This window comes from Corapipo altera, unplaced genomic scaffold (assembly GCF_003945725.1).
Source record: "Corapipo altera isolate COAL_440 unplaced genomic scaffold, ASM394572v1 64, whole genome shotgun sequence".
Lineage (NCBI taxonomy): Eukaryota > Metazoa > Chordata > Aves > Passeriformes > Pipridae > Corapipo > Corapipo altera.
In genome coordinates, this window is record NW_020884893.1 from 110,719 (window position 1) to 129,552 (window position 18,834).

The 18,834-nt window shown below is 53.5% G+C and overlaps 1 protein-coding gene across 4 annotated transcripts in view; it reads right to left on the bottom strand.

The window, feature by feature from the left end:
- Positions 1 to 1,454: 1,454 nt before the first annotated feature.
- The window catches only part of CBFA2T2 (CBFA2/RUNX1 translocation partner 2), a 59,990-nt gene continuing 42,610 nt past the window's right edge, over positions 1,455 to 18,834 (bottom strand). For all 4 annotated transcript variants that reach the window (XM_027646003.1, XM_027646005.1, XM_027646004.1 and 1 more), the window contains 10 exons: positions 17,197 to 17,340; positions 13,828 to 14,069; positions 12,082 to 12,171; positions 11,192 to 11,373; positions 10,343 to 10,596; positions 9,636 to 9,721; positions 8,091 to 8,283; positions 6,630 to 6,698; positions 6,103 to 6,293; positions 1,455 to 4,232 (listed from right to left, as the gene is read on the bottom strand). In XM_027646003.1, coding sequence (XP_027501804.1) covers positions 3,945 to 4,232; positions 6,103 to 6,293; positions 6,630 to 6,698; positions 8,091 to 8,283; positions 9,636 to 9,721; positions 10,343 to 10,596; positions 11,192 to 11,373; positions 12,082 to 12,171; positions 13,828 to 14,069; positions 17,197 to 17,340 — 1,739 coding nt within the window. In that variant the 3' untranslated portion in view covers positions 1,455 to 3,944. The remainder of the gene's footprint in view (positions 4,233 to 6,102; positions 6,294 to 6,629; positions 6,699 to 8,090; positions 8,284 to 9,635; positions 9,722 to 10,342; positions 10,597 to 11,191; positions 11,374 to 12,081; positions 12,172 to 13,827; positions 14,070 to 17,196; positions 17,341 to 18,834) is intronic.

Below are 18,834 nucleotides of genomic sequence, written 5' to 3' on the forward strand. Positions count from 1 at the left end.
GGCCCAAAATGAGGGGGAAAGGCCCAGGGTTGGAGTGGCCCAAACCCAGCTGGTCCATGTGTCGTGCTCATGGTTCTGTTGTTGGTGCTGGAGCAGCAAATCCTTCACTGAGCTGGGGTGAAATGCATCATCACAGTGTGGAGTGAGGGGAGAAGGGCACACGGGGCAGGCAGGAACCCCAGGGACTCTTGGCATGGAGGACACCACTGTCCTTGTGCCCCTGTCTGTCCCCAGCACCCCCGTGGGTCACCACAGGTGCCTGCACCCTCGACACTCAGGGTTGCTACCACCCCTCAACCTCTTTTCCCTGGTGCTGCTCCACCAGAAATACTAATTTTGACTGTTTCTTCCCCAGTCCCTGGAGGCAATAAGTAAAATCCGTGGCTGAAGGGGCAGTGAGTGCAGCTCCATCCTGGGGACACCTCACACACACTGTGCTGGGCGGGTCTGACACAGTGTCAGCCCCTGCCCTGGTACCATGGAGTGACAACACAGAGGGGCTTGCTGGGCTTGGGGTGCTTGTTTTGCCCCAGCAGAAGCTTTCTAGGGGCTCCCTGGGTTTGGGATATGGGGGTGACACTGCTGATGCCAGGAGTGACCTGCAGAAATGGGATCAGGGAAGCTCCTCATTAGAGGGGAGGAACAGCAGCTCAGATATGCACCAACAAACCCTGTCCTACGTCCCAGGGCTGACTCAGGAACCAAACCACAAATGCTCCTCCCAGTTCCCTGGGAGTGCCCATCCTCTGAGAGCCCAGTTATGTACCCTGTTACTGATAACTGCTGCTTGCCCTGGCCAAAACCATGGTCACAGGGCAGGGGAGGCAGCTCCATTGCCAAGGGCCACCTTCCCCCCATGGGAACTACACACAAGGGCCACAGTGGGGCCGTGGGCCATTGGTAAAGGGACTGGGCACAGCCAGGGTGGGTTAGAGATGGACACCCAGAGTATCCACAAAGGGCAGAGCTGCAGCAGGCACTGATTTGGGATTCCTGAGCTGCCTCCCCAGCCCCACGTGGGGTTTGCCCCTCAGGTTTGGGCTTCTTCACCACTGGATTAGTGTTTGCAGGAGCCTGGAGAGCAAAATCATCAGATTAGGCCAATGTGTACAGGGGGCTGAGGGCACAGGGCTGGCACTGCCAGCCAGCTGTGACAGCACCAACCCTGCAGGCTGGTCTGTGCTCAAATAAAAGTAGTAAGTTCAAAAAAGCTCAGAAAAGAACACACTTAACCATGAACTCCAACATCACTGAGTATGGGGCAGAACTCCAGCTCTGCTCCCAGGCTTTGCTCAGGTTCCCCACAGCAACTGCAGCAGCATCACCACTGCAGGGGAGGCAGCTTTTGTCTCTGCAGGTCCCCAGCCAAGGTCACGGCCTAGCAGCATCTCCCAAAAACCCCAACAACAGCCTAAACACCTCTGCCTGTTCCCACAGAGAAGGGGGAGCTGGAGGATGAATATAGTCGTTTTATTGACTACTTTTGAGTAGAACAAACTAAATACATCTGTAACAGTTTGGGTTCCTTTATACAGGACATTAAATAAGTTATGCACAGGAATGAAGTAACAAATTTCTATTACAGAATTAAATGTTAAAAAAAAAAAAATAGAAACCTCAACCCAATGTCTTCCCATGTCCCAAGTTCACATTTATCATTCCATGTTTTTAAAAAACAAAACAAACAAACAAACAAAACCAAAAACAAAAAAAAGAAGCAATCATTCTAATCATGACTGTTAGTATTCCATTCATTTACACTGGGGTTAATTTTAATACACAGCCATCAACATTGCATGAGAATTATGGAAGACAATCTATTTACAAGCAATTCCTTCCAGCTCTGCCCTGCTCTCCCTTCCCATCTCACCCTGGCACAGTTGGCCACCACTGACCCACAGTGTCAGGTCTGTGGGTGAGGATGGGATGTCACAAGCACATAACTTACCTGAGGCTGCTCCAAATGTGCCCCTTAGGGCAGGAAAACCCTTCAGCCCTGGCTAAGTGGGGGTGCCAGGGCAGCCCCTTGCCCTGGTGCTCTCACAAGCCCCAAGTGCTGCTCCTCCCCACTGAGGCATCTTCTCCATGCCATGGATTTGGGCACGGCAAACACGGACAGAGCTGCGTTCTGGGATCCTTGTGAGGGTCACCTGGGGCTCCCCAGCCACCTCCATCTGCCCCAGGTTGGGTGACACCTCTGGGCTGCTGCAGGTCAGGGTGGCTCCAGTGCCTCCCCCACTGGGGGCTGCCTCAATCCCAGTGGCTGTGCTGGGCTCCATGCGAAAGGCTCTCCCAACACCAACTCCTGGGGACACGGGGAATACACTCCCCTCTGCCACTCCCAACCCATCTTCAATACCAGCCACGGTGGCTTTTTTGCATAACAAAACCTTGCAGACACAGGATAACCCATCCTATCCCACAACAGCAGCTTCCCAAAGGGCTTTCCCCAGGAGCCAGGGTTGGTGCAGCGGGGTCTCCCGTTCATCCCCGCCGCGAGCTCCGTCACGATTCATTACAGCTCCATTACTCACCTCCAATCGAGAAAGTGATCAAAAATAATTTGGGAATTACTCGCCTCATTGGGCTCCAGCCCAGCAATTGCACACACACAGTCACGGAAACACGGCTTTGCTGAATAGGTGGATTTCCAGAGCCTGTTTGTGCGACTGTGGGAATTTGGAGCAGCTCCCAGAGGGCACATGCCCGTCCCTCCCACGGGCTGCACCACTGCTGACCTCTGTGAGGCATCCAAGAGCAGCCCTGCTGTGCCCTGGGACAGCCCTGCTGCAGGTCTGTGTTAATCATTGCCCTGAATCCCTCCAATCCCTCCTTCCACTCCACAGCAGGGAATCTCCAAGTGACCTATCTCCCCAGGCTGATCACTCTCAGCCTGCATTTTTGGGATGGTCTCCAAAGGCTGGACGAGGCAGATCCTGGGCACCACCTGATGCAGCACCACAGGAGCCTCCCTGGGGCTGGGGAGGAGAAGTGATACAGGACACCAAGTCCTGCCTGTCTTTTAGCAGTTTGGCTGATGTGTGCAGAGAGCACAGGCTGTAAATCACCCCCTTGCACCCCGTGAGGATCCCTGGGCTCAAAAACAATGGCAGGAACTCACAAACCAACAGCTTCCAGGCAGTGAAAAAAACCCAACGCTTTCTGCACACCCAAACAGCCCCCAGGTGGAAAGGGCAGCTGCTCCCAACCCAGATCTGCTCTGCACGTGTTAGCTCAGCACAGGTCCCACCCAGGAAGCACACAACTGTCTGTCCCACCACAGAACGGGATGAAATCCAGGCCACCCCACAGTACTTCCCCAGCACTGACATTCGGTTTAAAGCAGACAAATCCTCTCTCCCTCTCTGCAGCCATCAGCTGCCAAGCTGCAGGCAGAAGCAGCGGGCTCAGTTTCTGCCATGGCACTAGAGGATGGGATGCTCCTGCTGGGGAATCGGCTCCGGTCTGTTCACAGCAACAACCGGCTGGCACGGCCACCTGAGGCACCACTGCTGGGAGTAAGGAAAAAAACAGAGGGATATTATGGAAGAAAGGTGGCTGAAGGAGGCAGCTCAGACACCTCAGGAAGTCTGAGCACGCCACAAGGATGGGGCTCCCTACTTGGGCACCACACGCTCAGCTTCTCCCATGTGTGCCAGCACTCTCCCACAGTCCAGGTCCCCTGAGTGGGTGCCCAATGTCCCCCAGGTCCTGACGATGCTCTGGTGCCCCCCCAGAGAGGGGCAGGGAGCTGCTGTGGGCAAGGCTTGTCCCAGTTCATGAGCCACAAAGGAAAAGGCAGGATGAGATGGCAAAGCCGGAGTGTCAGTGCTCCGAGGAGGTGGCACGATGGGTCAAACGTGATAACAGTCGTTGTGGGGTTTCTTTTCAGCTTAAAAAAAACTCGGGAAACTAATCAAATGGAGAGAACCAACACCTCCCTCCTAGAGCCCGTTTGTATCTATTGCTGTCACAGACGCTGGGGTGGAGGAGCGGGAGGTGGTCGCCGAAGTCTTCTCAAGGGCCGGGCTGGGGACGCCGTCGAGGCTCTTGGCACCCGCTGCCACCCGGCCCGTGGGCAGAGCCAGGGGCTTGCTCTGGCCATGCAGGCCTTGGCCACAGATCCGGTGGTGCCTCTCCCAGTCCTTGTGCTGGCAGAAGGAGCCGCAGTACCGGGCGATGTTGCAGCCGCTGCACGTCTCGCTGGCTTTGCGACCGCAGTTCCAGCAGCTCTGCAAGACCAAAGACACCACACTTGAAAGGGGTTTAGTTTCCAAGAGCTGCAGGATGCTGCTGACTCAGCTCTGGAGGGGACTGTCCATCCCCTCTGGCCCAGATTTGGTAATTTTAAAATGAGCAATCCATTAATTCCTGCTATTTCACAGCTCTTTGCCAACGGTTCTAACCCTCGCTCCTTTCCTCTGCCCAAAGTTGCTGTCACACTGCTCCGGTCACATCCTCTCCCCTAGATCCACCCAAATGCAGAGAGGAAACAGCAGGCAAAGACTGAAAAACATGCTGCAGATGCTGCTGTTGGGTCTTTTTATTTCCTGTTTGAAGCAGCTCTATTTTGGTATCGCTCCCAGCCAAGCGCTCTCCACTGGGATTACGACACGCTGCACAGGCACCATTTGCTCCGCACCCTGCCTAGCTGCACAAGGGGTTGGAACAGGCCAATTTGGAAAAGAGAGAGCTCATCTGAAAGCCTCCCAGCCAGGTGGAAGCACTGCCAGAGCCCAAGCTTCAATCTGGAAGCAGAGCAAAGCCCCTCTGGCTGCCGGGAGAGGAGTCAGCTGGTGGGCTCCTGGCGTGCCACCGCTTCCCTCGGAGCGCGGGGCAAAGGGCCAGCGCCGGAGCGGCGGCTGCAGCTGCTCCGAGGAGGGGAGCTGGTGCATCAGCTTCCCTGCAGCTGGATCCAGGCACAGCAAACACATACTGGGGAGGGCGAGCTCAGCTGTGGGAACGCAGCCTCCGCCAGAGCCAGCTTGCTCTGCCCAACGGGGCACCTTTGTGGGGGCACCGCTGCTGCGACCCCCGGCTAAGAGCTGGGCAACTAGGGAAGTGGGGTGGTGGGAGATGCTGGGCTGTGCCAGGCAGCCCTGCTGTGGGGAAGGGCAGCAAGATTCCCTACTCACAGTGTCTGCACTGGAGCCACCAGCTCCTGATGATCATTTACAGTCTGGCAGCAAAGCACCAAAGAGAGCGGGTTGTGAGCGAGTTGCTCCAGAGCCAGCACATCCCCAAGGCTCCTCCACTCCAGGAGAAGCAGGACTTGTGACCAAACAGCCCCTACACCAAAGGCTGTGGTAACTCTTGGAAAACTGGGTCACTGCTTCACAGCTGTTTACACTTGAACTGTTTTTAAACTGTGTTGCAAAGGTTACATGATGTGCCAGAACACAGGACAGCTTTTAGAGACGTGCTCTGGGGCTTGCACAGGGGGTGCTCGACAGCTCCCAAGGTCCCACACTGCTTCCCAGCGTGGCTGGAGGAGGAGGACACTCCTCTGGTATTCCCCTACAGAGAAATCACTGCTTGTCTCATTCCTCCTGTGGCTTACTGAGCAGTTCCACCCACTCCCATCATGTGTTTATTGACCAGTGCATTCAACAGCTAAACAGAGAGCTGCATCCACCAGCATCACTTTCTCTTTGCTTCCACACCTCCCTCAATCCCACAAAACCCATGGTCATTACACTGGGGTCAGCTCAGGGTCCCCAGTGGTACCTTCAGGTGGCTGTTGCACACACACACAGGTGCTGCAGACACTGTTTAGGCTGATTCCATGCCAGCAAAATCAAAAGGGATTTTTTTATGATATCAGCTCATTCCTTTAGTTATTGATCAGAGAGAAACTTCTAAAAGGAAGAAGTGCACAAGCCCAGGCTGGACAGGGCTTGGAGTAACCTGGTCTAGTGGGAGTTGTCCCTGCCCATGGCAGGAGGTTTGAAACAAGATGATCTTTAAGGTCCCTTCCAACCCAAACCATTGTGCGCTCTATGGTTCCACGACAAGGGATGGGGGACCCGCAGGCTCTGAGCCACCATCGGGCAGGGCCTGGAAGGAAAGCCCCTTCTTGGGGACATCCCCTGGTCACATTACCTCCGTGGACTCCTCCTGCTCATTGATCACCAGGAAGGCGTCCTCGGTGGCCTGGCGCTTGGCGTCGGCGATGGTCTGCTCCATGCGCGCCCGCTCCGAGGCGATCATCTCGAACGCCTTCTGCTCCGCCTCCGCCACCGCCTTCTGCACCTCCGACATGGCCTGGCGCTTCACCTCGTTCACAGCTTCTTCTGGAAGGAGAGAGCGGCGTCACCCCCCTGCCCGAGGAGCGGGACGAGCCTCCCAGAGAAAGAGAGGTGCAGCGGAGCATTCCCAGAGAGCCACGGCCAGCACCAGCATCCCAACCGCTCCCGGGAGCGGCCGGGCCAGGCTCAGTCCCACGGGATCCCCAGTGGCACCACAGAGCAGCAGAGCCCTTTGGAAGGCCCAGGGCGGGGATGTTGGCAGCCAGATGTGCACATCCTGGGGCGTTCCTGCAGCTGGCCTGCTGCTGTTCCTGCACAGCATCTGTGTTTACCCCAGGCGATCCACAGAATCCCTGGCCGAGGTCACCAGCAAACACTCACCAGCTTTTTTCCAAATCTCCTCAGTGACGTAGCCCGTTCCCGACCTGCTGCTGAACTCCCGCAGTGAATCTGTTGGAATAAGGGACACAGGGAAAGGTTGGCAAAGCCTCATCTCCCCCACCTGCTGCTTACGTGCCCAGAGGTACCTCGGGACACCGTGGGGCAGGGTAGGACTGACCAGTTAAAACTCAAAGCAGAGGGTTCCGAGGGTTAAAGCCATTCCTCAAACACTCAGACGACAAATTACAACATTTAATTAGCACCTTGCATAATTTATGACGTTATATAACCTGTTTCCATCTCCTGGTACCCTACAGCAACAGGCAATACTTATAAATATATCTCATTCAATATCTGCACTGTCCAGAGACTGTGAGCACCAGCAGTTTACATTAAGCACAGCACTTCCCACTCCCTGGGCAATTCAAAGGCTTGAACTGATGGACAAACTGTCCCCAAAGACACCTGGGGATGCTGCTTGATGTTTAACTGCACCTTCTCACAAGAGCAGTGGAGCTTGAAAATTATCCCTAGGTCCCACGAGCGGAAAAGCATCAAAAGCATTCCCAATTTATATTAAAATATACTACCTTTAACAACATGGAGCTGTAAGTGTATTAGTCATGATATATCTAAATATAGAAGGGTTAAAAGCTGGCTGTACCCCTCAGGCTGTCACACATGCCCAGCCACTCCATGCTGACAGCTGGAGCCATGGGCACTAGGATTTCTTGCAGGAGGATTCACTCTTTAGTTTGTACACAAACAAGTGGAATACATATCAAATGGACATCTATTCTTGTTAGAAAAAAATCCATTTTTATTACTGAATGATCACAGCTTTTTCTTCTCCCCAGGACTTGATTTACAGTATGTTTGTTAGGATGGAAATTAGAATTACATCCAAATAAACCAACTCATAATTTTAGACTTGGTTTTTGTATAGGGTCAAACCCCTGCACACTGGAGAGGAAAACTAGTCAGCTTGAATAAAGTTAAGTTGACTCATGGTACAAAAATAGAATTAAGGTAGTTATTATACTTACAAAAGCCTTTGGTATTTTTAGAATAAGTAGACCTTGACGTTTAGAACCCTTTAGGCAAGAAGGACTGGAAGGGGAAGAGAGGCAGAGCCAAACACCTCTCCTGGCTTTTCACCCCCAGGTTTCTCAGCTTTGGATCAGCTTGGCTGTGTTTGGTCAGTAAATGTGGCTCAGTGACAAAGAAGAGAGACTCTTCTCTGCCATAAGAAATGGTGCCTTTAGATGTAAACAACTGTTGCTTCCAGGAGCTCGCTCAGGAGCTTCCACCTATCCAAGGACCTGTCCCTCCTCAGAGCTCTGAGGACTGTTACGCGTCGCTTCATTTGCATTACAATTCGAACATATTATTATTGTATCACTTATGCCTAACGTATCTCCGTGCTAATTAAGACACCCACTCGGGAAGGGCCGGACTCACCGCTGCCCACGGAGTCGGAGCTGCCGGGGCTGTGCCGGGAGAGCAGCTCCGCGCCCGCCTTGCGCGGCTCCGCCGTCTCGCTGCAGCGCCGCTTCCAGTAGTTGAGCTCCTCCCGGTCGGCCTCCTGGCAGCGCCGCAGCACGGCCATGGAGCGCCGCGTCTTCTCCACCATCTCCATGATGCAGTTCAGCGCCTGCGGGAGGGAACAGCGCTCTCAAAGTCCCGCTCGCGAGGTCCTTTCCCTTCCCTGCAGTGACCAGGGGGGAACGGCCTGAAGTTGTGTCAGGGCAGGGTCAGGGTGGATCTCAGGAAAAGGTTCTTCCCCCAGAGGGTGGTTGGGCACTGAACAGGCTCCCCAGGGCAGTGGGCACGGCCCCAAGGCTGCCAGAGCTCCAGGAGGCGTTTGGATGATCCTCTGGGGCACAGGGGGTAACTCTTAGGGATGGGCCTGTGCAGGGCCAGGAGCTGGATTCAATGATCCTTGTGGGTGCCTTCCAACTCAGTATATTCTGTGATCCCAAATGTCTCAGAGGTGCCATGGAGGGACCACTCGAGGCAGATGAGACAGGAGGGAGGCAATTTTGGTATCTGGGATGATGCAGTACTTGGACAGGGTGCCACACCCAGGGATGCAGCACCAGGTGGGGAAGAGGAGGTCACACCTGCACCCTAAGGCCTTGGTCACCACAGGAAGTGGGTAAACACATCCAGGCCATCCTCCTGAAGGTAGAGGGGAAAACCCCACCACTTTCCTCTGGGAATAGGGTGTCCATGCAAGGGTCAGCTGTGATCCTGGTGCCAGCTCTCTACAGCTACAGCTAACTCCAAATACCCAGCTACAGGGCCTCTGCTCCACCCCAACCCCATCCCCTCCAAAAAAATCATTAGCTTTAGACCATGATATATCTCTGCATTTATGATCAAAGCTGAATTTCAATCCCATCTCTTTGAGGGAAACGCTCCAGGGAAGTGCTTGGAAGAGCAGCCTTGCTCAGAAGGAAAAAGCTCAGCTTAAAGTCCGCCAGAAGCACCAAGTCTTGCTGCCAGTGCCTTGTCGTGGCCCATAAAACGCTGTCACCACAGGAAAGAAAGTATTTAAAACAATAATGATGGGTTTACTTATTTTTAATGTCCATGTCCTGACTGCACATAGCACATCTACGTGCTTGCTGGTCCTGTGCTGGCCAGAGCTGTGGCAGGAAAGACCAAAAAGTCAAGGGACCTTGTGAGACCTGGGGACAAGGCCAGGTTTGTTTGCTCAGACAGTCATGGCTGTGATCTGCAGGAGAAGCTCCCCAGCTCCAGACACTTCATCCACACTGATTTTGGCTTCCCCTGACCACGGGCAGAGAAAACCTGCCAGGGAAGTGCTTCAGCTCCTATCCACCCTCCCCACCATCCACCTTCCTGTGGATGTTGTTCCTCTACCAGCCACCGGGAGAGCCCGGATATAGAACCAACAACAAGGAAATCACAAACTGGAGCAGGTAGAACAATGGGTTGCTGCATCCCACAGAGCTTCCCACACCTCCTGCCATTCCTTACGTGATCGAGATGCTTCCACTCATCAGCCCATTCCCTCTCTGTTAAGCGGTGATCCACCAGCTCGTCCTGGTACCCTCCATTCAAACCTGCAAGGAGCCACAGCCAGAGAGGGATTAGATGGACCAACTGTTTGCAGTGCTCCAAGGGACAATAAAGAGCTCTGTTTCCAGCTAGCTGGGATCTTAAAACACATCTCAGGGCAGTGGCTCTACAAGGGCAATTCCATGCTGGTGCTTTTTCATCCCTGTCTGCATCACTTCTGGAAAGTGCTACAATCCACTTGTGGCTCTGGCTCTGACCTGCCTGTGGAGCTGGTTCCTTTGTTATAAACAAGGGAGCTCAGAGCTTGTGATTCAGGCTGTCCTGTTGGAAAAACAGCGTGCACCTCCCACACACCTAAGGGAGAAACGGGGCAGGGGGTCACGCTGTGCTCTCCTGATCTTGGAAACGTTACTGCCCTACTGGGTTGGCTACACTCGACTCACACACCAGATCCTTCCTCCTCATCCTCAGTGGCTCCAGTCTTCACACATATACAGGGAAATACAAACTCTCAATCTTCCTGTCTTTAACTTTCCATGGTGAGTTGTTTCCTCTGAATTCCCTGCAAAAACTCTACTGAGGACGTGCCCAGCATTACACAGCTTCGGGTGGCCGAGCGGGGACTGACACCAGAGCTCAACAAAGAGCCCTCCAGTCTCTCTCACCAAGCCCTCCGTGCCTGTCCCGGATCTCTCTGTGCTCCAGCATCTTGGTGGGGTCCCTGTAGAGGTGGGAGGTGGCGATATCTTCCAAGGTGTAGTGCTGGAGGGGTGGCGGGGTGGGGTGGAACTGCCCGCTGGGGTTCATCAGGGGGATGGTGAGGGCAGGGCTGTGCCGGGGCGCGGGGCTGATGGTGCACACCCTCTTGGCCGGGGGCTCTGTCGGCAGTGGTTCCCTCTCAAAGCTGCTGTCTTCCCTCCTGCAACCACACCAGCATGGACAGGCCTTCATTAGCATCTCACAAACGCACTCAGAAAGGGAAAAATGCAGTTTTTGAATCAGCAGAGTCTGGGCAGCGATGATTTTACCAGGGGGTTAATGCAGGGAGCTCAAACAAACACACTCAATTTGTGAAGCGATGCACAGAGTGACCCTGTCAAAGGAAAGGCTCAGGATGCCCGAGTGTTGTGATTCATCTTTCTGAGCATGACCAAATTAAAATTTCACAGTTTTTATAAATTTGAGGCATGCTCCACATAATTACATAACAACTTTTATCTTGGAATAAAAAGTGGTGAAAATGAACCACATCCTTCCCAGCCCTGCCAGTGCCTCCATTTACTGCTGGGGTGGTGGAAAACCGCTCAGCTCTCCAGCTCTGGCTTTTCAATGCTACCCAAAAGTCCCTCTGGGACAGAAAGAGGAACACAACCTGAATTCACAGTGCAGCAGGAGCAGCCATTGGTGTCTTTTAACAGCCAGAATAGTTGTTGGGAGTGATAAGACCCTGGATGTTGCTTGAAAATGAAACCCACGACTTCAACGACTTAGAGAATGACAACAGCTGTTTTTACCTGTCTGGACTGTGCCTCTTCCCATTGCCGTTCACCTCGATGAGCAGCTCGGAGGAGTCGGCGGGGGACGTGGTGTTGGTGTTGAGCAGGATGTGCTCGTGCTGTGCCAGGTACTGGGAAGGTGTCTGCTTGGCAGCGCGGGCACAGTGCAGCAGCTCCCGCTGCAGCAGTGGGAGGTTGGCCTGGAAAACAAGTACAGGTCTGGATTACAGAGGGGGCAGGAGATTCCAGCTGTTCCAGAGGGTTTGCTCTTCTTCATTAATACCTCAGAGTGGTAATGCCTGTGACCCCCCCTCAGGATCCTCCAGCTCCTGGTGTCTGCACTGACAGACTCACCTGTATTTTCCCAGGAACTAAGGATGGTCTGATATCGGTGCACCCAAAACCCAAGTGTCACAGGAATCACTCTGTGCTTCCACTATCTAGTTACCCAGAGAGGTTGTGAACTCCCCATCCCTGAAGGTGTTCAGGACCAGGCTGGATGGGGCTTGGAACAACTGGTCAGGTGGAAGTGTCCCTGCCCATGGCAGGGGGGTTGGAATCAGATGAGCTTTAAGGTCCCTCCAACCCAAACCACGCTGTGATTCTGCAATCTGCACACCCCAGACACGCTCCATGTGCCAGCACTTCAAATATTCTAGATCTGAGCTGCCACATGGAGCCTGGTTTGCCTCCTTTATCCCCAGCACACAAGCAGACATAAGTGGCACACGTTCCAGCTTGCCGCAAGCCAGTCCCACATGGCCACCACCACGGTCTGTGCAGTCTGTCTTGGACCTTAACAAAACCGCTGTGGTGCTTGCAAGGAGAGCTTTCCCAGCAATGTCACGCTGCCAAGCAGCACAGGCTGGCACACGGAGCACCAGCCAGCCCCAGCAGCTCCCTGTCACCTTCAGAAAGGGGATCACGAACGGCCGCAGGGGGAAGTTCGTCGCCTCTTGCAGCTTGCAGTGAAACTCCTCAATTGTCACCGTTGAGTTCTGAGAAGAGAAATTAAGAGATGAAATGACAATTTGTTCTTATTTTTAGACATATGGGAAACAGCTCCAAAGGAACAGAACCAGGAGGGTGATTGCATCTGCCACGACGGGGCTGGCAGTGTTTGCATCGGATCCTGCCGAGCGCGGCCAAAAAGGTTCAGGCCAGCGGAGCAGGAACACTGCACCCGGAGAGGGGTGGGAACTGCCTGGCCCAGCATCCTCCCAGCTCTGGGGCTGGGAGGTAGAGGCTGGCTTTGGGAGGCAGCACAACCCAGCTGGCATCTCCTGCATGCTGGCCCAGTGGCCTGGGGCAGGCTGCAGGGAGCCAGTGATCCCAGCTGCTCAGAGCTGCACACTCTCCTTCCTTCCAGCTCTCCTCCTCTAACCTAAGGACCATCCATGAAGTCTCCATCAGCCTGCTGCTCACCACAATCCTCCCCTGGTCCAGCCCTGCACCCCCTGGGGCTGTTCAGGCTGGGGACTCCCTGGGACAAGCAGCATTTGGTAACCTGCCTGTACAAAGCTCATCCCTGTAGCAACTACCACAATCCAGGATGAACCCGGACAGTTTATCATTTCCTTTCCAACAGGGTAAGCTAAGGTACTATCCATGGAAGTATCTATGCTATATAAATGCAACAGCAGCACTTTGCATCCAGTGCTCAAGCACTGAGAATGCTCCTGAGGACATGGACAGACCCACATTTGCAGCCCATTCCAAACTTGGAAGCAGAAATGCTCCAGGCTGCTGCAGTCTAGTGACCTTCACTGCACGCTGAGCTTCAAAAGAAATGTGCCAAAAAGCAGAGATCAGCTGAGGAGCCCCACTGGGTGCCCCATGGGACCGAAGCTGGCCAGGCTGTGTGGTGCTGGGCTCCAGGGCCTCAGTCCAAGGTCACAGAATCCTAGAATAGTTTGGGTTGGAAGTGACCTCAAAGCTCATGTTGTTCCAACCCCCTGCCCTGGACAGGGACACCTTCCACTAGCCCAGGTTGCTCCAAGCCCTGTCCAACCTGGCCTTGGACACTTCCAGGGATGGGGCAGCCACAGCTTCTCTGGGAAATCTGTACCAGGGCCTCCCCACCCTCACAGGGAAGAATTTCTTCCTAATATCCAATCTAAACCTACTCTCAGTTTAAAGCTATTCCTCCCTTGTCCTATCGCTCCACGCCCTTGTAAAGCACATAGGGCACAATGTCTAACACACTGGACAGCATTTCTCTCAGTCTGTATAACTGCAAATACTGGGTACAACTCCACAGCTACACCCATTCATTTGGGTTGGAAGGGTGTTCTCATGGCAGGGGGTTGGAACGAGATGATCTTTAAGGTCCCTTCCAAGCCAAACCGTTTTGTGATTCTATGATTTACAGAAAAGCTTTGTCCAAATCCTTCCAGGTTTCCTCAAGACTAGCTGCACACGAGGCTCATATCAAAGCCACTGGACAAACAGCTTTTTGAAACCCACTAGAGATAAGAAAGAAGAAGTCAGCAAGTTTTCCAGAAAGCACAAACATGACAGTCTTGCTCAGCCCCCAGCTCTGCTTGCAAAGACACAGAGAACATTGTGGGATGGGGGCATGTGCTGGCTGCCGAGATCCCATGGCCAAAGTGCTCTGGGAAAATCCAGGCAGCCTGGGCCGGTGCAGGACTTACCACCAGTGCCAGGACGAGGGTCCGGACCTTCTCCCCGATCTCTGGTGAGATGTCGTTGCCAAACTGCTGCAGGGTGGTGAGGAAGCGCTTCAGCTTGCTGAGCTGCCGGGCACCACACGTGGCTGGGAGCTGCTGGTTTGTCAGCGAGGAGGAGGAGGAGGAGGAAGGACCGTTGCTGAACCTCTGGGGCGGGGATGGTGCTCCATTCAGCGTCGGGGGGGAATGGTTGATTCCGTTGGGCACTGCAAACGGGAGACGGAAGCAACACTGAGCATCAGGTGGGCACATCCCCGTGGCCTGGTGCTTTCCACTCAGGATGGCAGCTCAGGTGCCTCCACCTCACCCCAAGGGGTGCTGACAGATCCTGCCCCAGCAGCGCCCGCCACCCGTCCCCAGGGATCTGCAGGGAATTTCACAAACACTGTTGTTTTTAACAACCTGGTCCCATCTGCAGCTTTGCCTCCTGTAAGTGGTGAGCATGTCAAAACAGACTGAAGGGCTGGAAGTCTGGGAACTCGGCAAGGGATTAGAATAAACTGTTGACATCCCTGGGCCGTGGTTGTGCAATCCTGAGCCCTGTCTGATGAGCAGCTGTGCGCCAGGGCCCCAACTTGGTATAAACCCAGGATTTCAGAGGTGAAAAGCACATCACTGGAAATATAGCTGTTGCTGATCCACTGGGTTATCTTAAAAGCCCAGCCCTGAATCCCTTATGGATGTAAGTGCTGACAAAGAGGCCACAAGTTGTAAAAACCATTGCAAGAGAAGCCCTGATGCCACCCAGCATATTGTCTTTGGCCTGTGGGAGGAGTAGCAATTTGCAAAAAACAAAACAAAACCCAAAAACAAACGGCCAAAACTTCCACTGCAGCTTCACGAGGATCATATCAAATCCTGCTGAAACCAGTGAGGGGTTTTTCAGAGAAGACAGGAGGCACTGGAACAGTTAAACCACTCTGGGGCACACCAGGGCAGGAGGCTGGAAAGGCTGCACACACCTGGACTTTAGTGGTGAGCACAGGAGGGAAACTTAACCAGAGTCAGTTAAGATGCAAGGAAAGATAAGGCTATTGAGACCATCAAAGGTGGTTCCTGCTAATCAAGGGCTGACAGGCTCTTTGGGGGATAACAAAAATGTGGCCTTTCATAGACAGAAATGATGAGGTGAAGGTGAAGGCCAGGATTGAGAGGATGGAGGTGTAAAGGCAAAGTAAGCTCATGTCTTTTGTTATGGAGAAAAGCAAACTGGAAAACTCCTGTCCACACTGGCTTCCTTGAAGTGGCAAAGGTACAGGGATGTCAGGGAGCACCCACAGGGTTAGTTAGCATGGAGTACCAGAAAAACCAGAGCTATGTGAAAGGCAAGGCCTCTGACAATTACCCATAAAGACATTTATTTCCCAATAAAAGCATTATAAATAGGAGGGAAGCCGCCCAGAGAAGCTCCCCTCAAACAGCCAAGGGCTGTGCAGCCCCACACTCTCCAACAGCCACAACTGAGGCGCTTTCCCCCTTCTCTATTTCACTTCCTCTTATTCTTTCAGACGAAAACCCGAGGAGAGCAACGGGCTCTATTTATACCCTGGGAGAAGCAGGGCCTGGGCAATCCCTGGGGGCTGCAGGGGACCCTCAGGAGAGGCTGCCAAGGACAGGAGCAGGAGTCGTTGACAGCATGGGGTGATCCCCCGGAGTGGATGAGTCGGGCCGGGGCTGCTGTTACACACAGCCCCCGTAACCACTCCCTGTCTTTGGGCTCACCCCTCCTGACCCTCTGCCAACGGCGTCACCGCAGGGCAGCTGGCAGTTATCTGATCCTGCACATCACCAGGAGCTGCTCCCCCACAGCCCTCACAGCCGGGCTGGGACCTCCCTTTCCAGGTGAGAAGACAGCACTGAAGCGAACGAGGTGTCGTCCCCAGACCGGGGGGGATTACTGGTGTGGGGAGAGGATGAGGATAAACTCCTGGGAACAAAGTCATCCTCTCGGGCTACGCCTAAATTCTGCCTTAGGTCCTCAAAAGTCACAAGGTTTTGTTGTTTCTCCAACTCTTTGTTAGCAATCCACAGGTAGGTAAGGCTTTGTTCCAACGTGCTCCTCTCACCTGCCCAAGCTGTGGGCTTTGACAGGGCAAGACACACACTCACCGACTCTGACTGAGCCCCTCTGGTGCAAATGAGAAATAAAAAAGCAAGAACGAACTTCACCACAGGTCGCAGCTCTCATCTGTCTTGGAAAGAGGCAATTAAGTCATCTGCAATCAGCAGATTCAGGTTTCTTGGCCCTTAACAGCACGCCAAGCATCCTCATTGGAAAAATTAATTTCTGTCACTTTGCTAATGGTCTTTTTCTGCCTGAGCAAAAGGAGAGCCATTAAAAATCCCTCAGCACATAAAGATGGGGACAATGTGTCTGGCGGGATAACCCAGTGATTAGTGCTGTTGCCAGCATCACGCAGTACATCAGTGTGTGTCCTCCAAGAGGCTGGATTGTAAATCCCCGAATCCCACTGCCAGCGTGGAACTGTGAGATAGCCCAGACGCTGTCATGGACAGCAGAGCGATGCAGAGCCAGCTAGGGAACACTCTGTGCAGGGAAAAAGGGGCGAGAAGGGCCTGGAAAATATGTACACGCCATGTGCAGGGGTCAGATAACTCCACGACCAACAAAGTAAAGCAGCTTTGCTACGAAATGATGCTTTTACAAAGATGTTAAATGGCCTAAATGTTGGCTAAGGGAGGAAATCAGAGGCTGTACAAAAAGGCTGGAGGTTCATCCCATCTGTGGATCACCTCTAAGCAACACCCTGCTAGAAAAAGTGGGTGCAAGGCTGTGCTATGGCTGGGCAGGATCGGGATCGACCATGGCTTTAATAGGAAAGATTATACAGAGAAGATGGAGAAAAGAGAATCTGGATGGACAGCAAGGAATTTTCAAGGCTGGGAAATTAAAAAAAAACTTTCTAATCGCAGCTGCAGGAATGCTGTCTGCAAAGTGAGATACAGCAGAGTGGGAATTAACTCCTCCAGAAGATAGAGTGAAAAGCCCAGCACTTGGCTTGTTTGAAGCCGACCTGATAAAAGACTTCAATTTCTTAAGGAGTTTATGGTGGAAATCAAAGCTGCACCTGCAAAGAGAAGGACTCAAGGCAGCACCAGGAGCAAGATAGGAGCAGGTAGGGGGGCAGAGGGGGAATACAGACATCCTGCTTGCATTGCAGAACAGCAGGAAAACCCCAGTCCCACCTTCCTAACAGCAGCAACCCACCGCTAATGCTAATGGCTGAGACATCCCCAGTGAGTGCTCTGAGCTCAGCTTTCCCTCCTGGCTAGAGCTAATCCCTGGGAAAAGCAGAGCTACTGGGGTCTTACGTGCAGTCGGAGTGAAGGACACGGGCCGGGGTCCGCCAGGGTTCACGGGGGGCAGCGGCGGCATGTTGGGAGGAGAGGACCTGGACTGGATCTTCACTTCCACGGGCGATCCGGGCATCACTGGTACCCTCTTCTCACCAGCAACTGTACCAAGAGAAGGTGGCAAGGCTTAGTGACAGTCAGGGACACGCGTTTCCCCACCCAGCACACGAGCAGTCGCACGGGTGAAGATAAGAGGCGGGAGGGAAGGCACGCAGGGTTCCCACAAGGTTCCCACACTGCTCCGTGTGGCCCCGAGCTGCTGCAGGGAAGAGAGAGGCAGGACAGGGCCCTGAGCTGGGACAGGCACCCTGGGTGCATGCTCACGGTGTCCATGCCCGCCACTCCAGTCTCCTGACAGCATCTTCTCACCCCTCGTGCCTGAAGATGCTTCTTCGAAGTATTTCTGCCCATTTGCTTCACTTTGCCCCCATTTAAGATCCCCCTGAGACTCCCCAGATGCTCCACATGCTCCTCACCAGCACAGAGCTTCTCCAGAGGGATCACAGCCTCTCAGAGCCGTGCAACAGGTAACCTGGATTTGTGCTGTGCCAGCAAGGGACCAGAATGGGCCTGGGGTTGCAGAGCTGAACTGACATCAGCCATTCACATCCTCTCCCTTGCGTGCAGTCTCTAGGGTCTGACACATCACCTCACACTGTGGCTTCCTTTTCAGCCTCTGAGGGACATCCCAGCTCAGGGGAACAGTGTGACCACACTCCCAGCTCTAGTGGCTGGGATCAGCTTCACAAGGCATCCTTAGATGAAACAAGAGAAAAAGGAGGAAATATGTGTTTAAGCAAGTCTTGGGGTTCTGGGGGACATTTTTTTTTTTTTTTTTGGAGGGGTGTGTTTCATGGTATTTTCTTGTTCTTTAAATCCAGACAACCCAGCAGAAAAAGCCTAAGGATCTCCACAGCACAGCTCCAGTGGGAGCCAACACCATTCCAGGGGTGTTCCATATTGTACTGCCAGTGTCTCCAGTGTCCATGATCCCAACAAATCATCCCTCTGAGATCGTGGTCCCCACTCCCTGCTCCTCGAGCTGCCTCGAGCTGCCCCTCGCCTAGTTCAATTAGCTCACTAACGAGCTGTGACCATGCTCCAGCACGTGCTGCACGGGAACACCACGGGGTGTTCCCAGCACATCCACCTGCACCCCAGTTCAGGCAGGGAGGGAGGTGCAGACACTCAACTTCCACCTCTCTGGTGATGCACTCTGGGCTCCAGACAGCTACAATCTGATTTGTAACCCACAGTTATTACCAGTATCTGTCAGCTGTAAGAAATTCAGCTTTCGAGTCCTGGCAGAGCGACTAAATGCTGTATTCCCATAAAGCACTGAATACATGGCAAACTTGTGTGCTGAAACACAACCACAAAACCTGCTACTTCAACTCCCAACAACAAAAACGCTGCTTTGGAGAGCAGAGAAAACACAAACTGGCACCTGAGCCCTCGTGCTGCTGCCTGGGATCTGCTCTGTCAGCCCCCAGCACCTGCTCTGCCACCGAGCTGCCTCATTTATTCTCCTTATGGCAAGTCGTGGGTAATGCCAGAGAGGTAACAAATGAACTTAGTTATTCCTAACATTTTTTT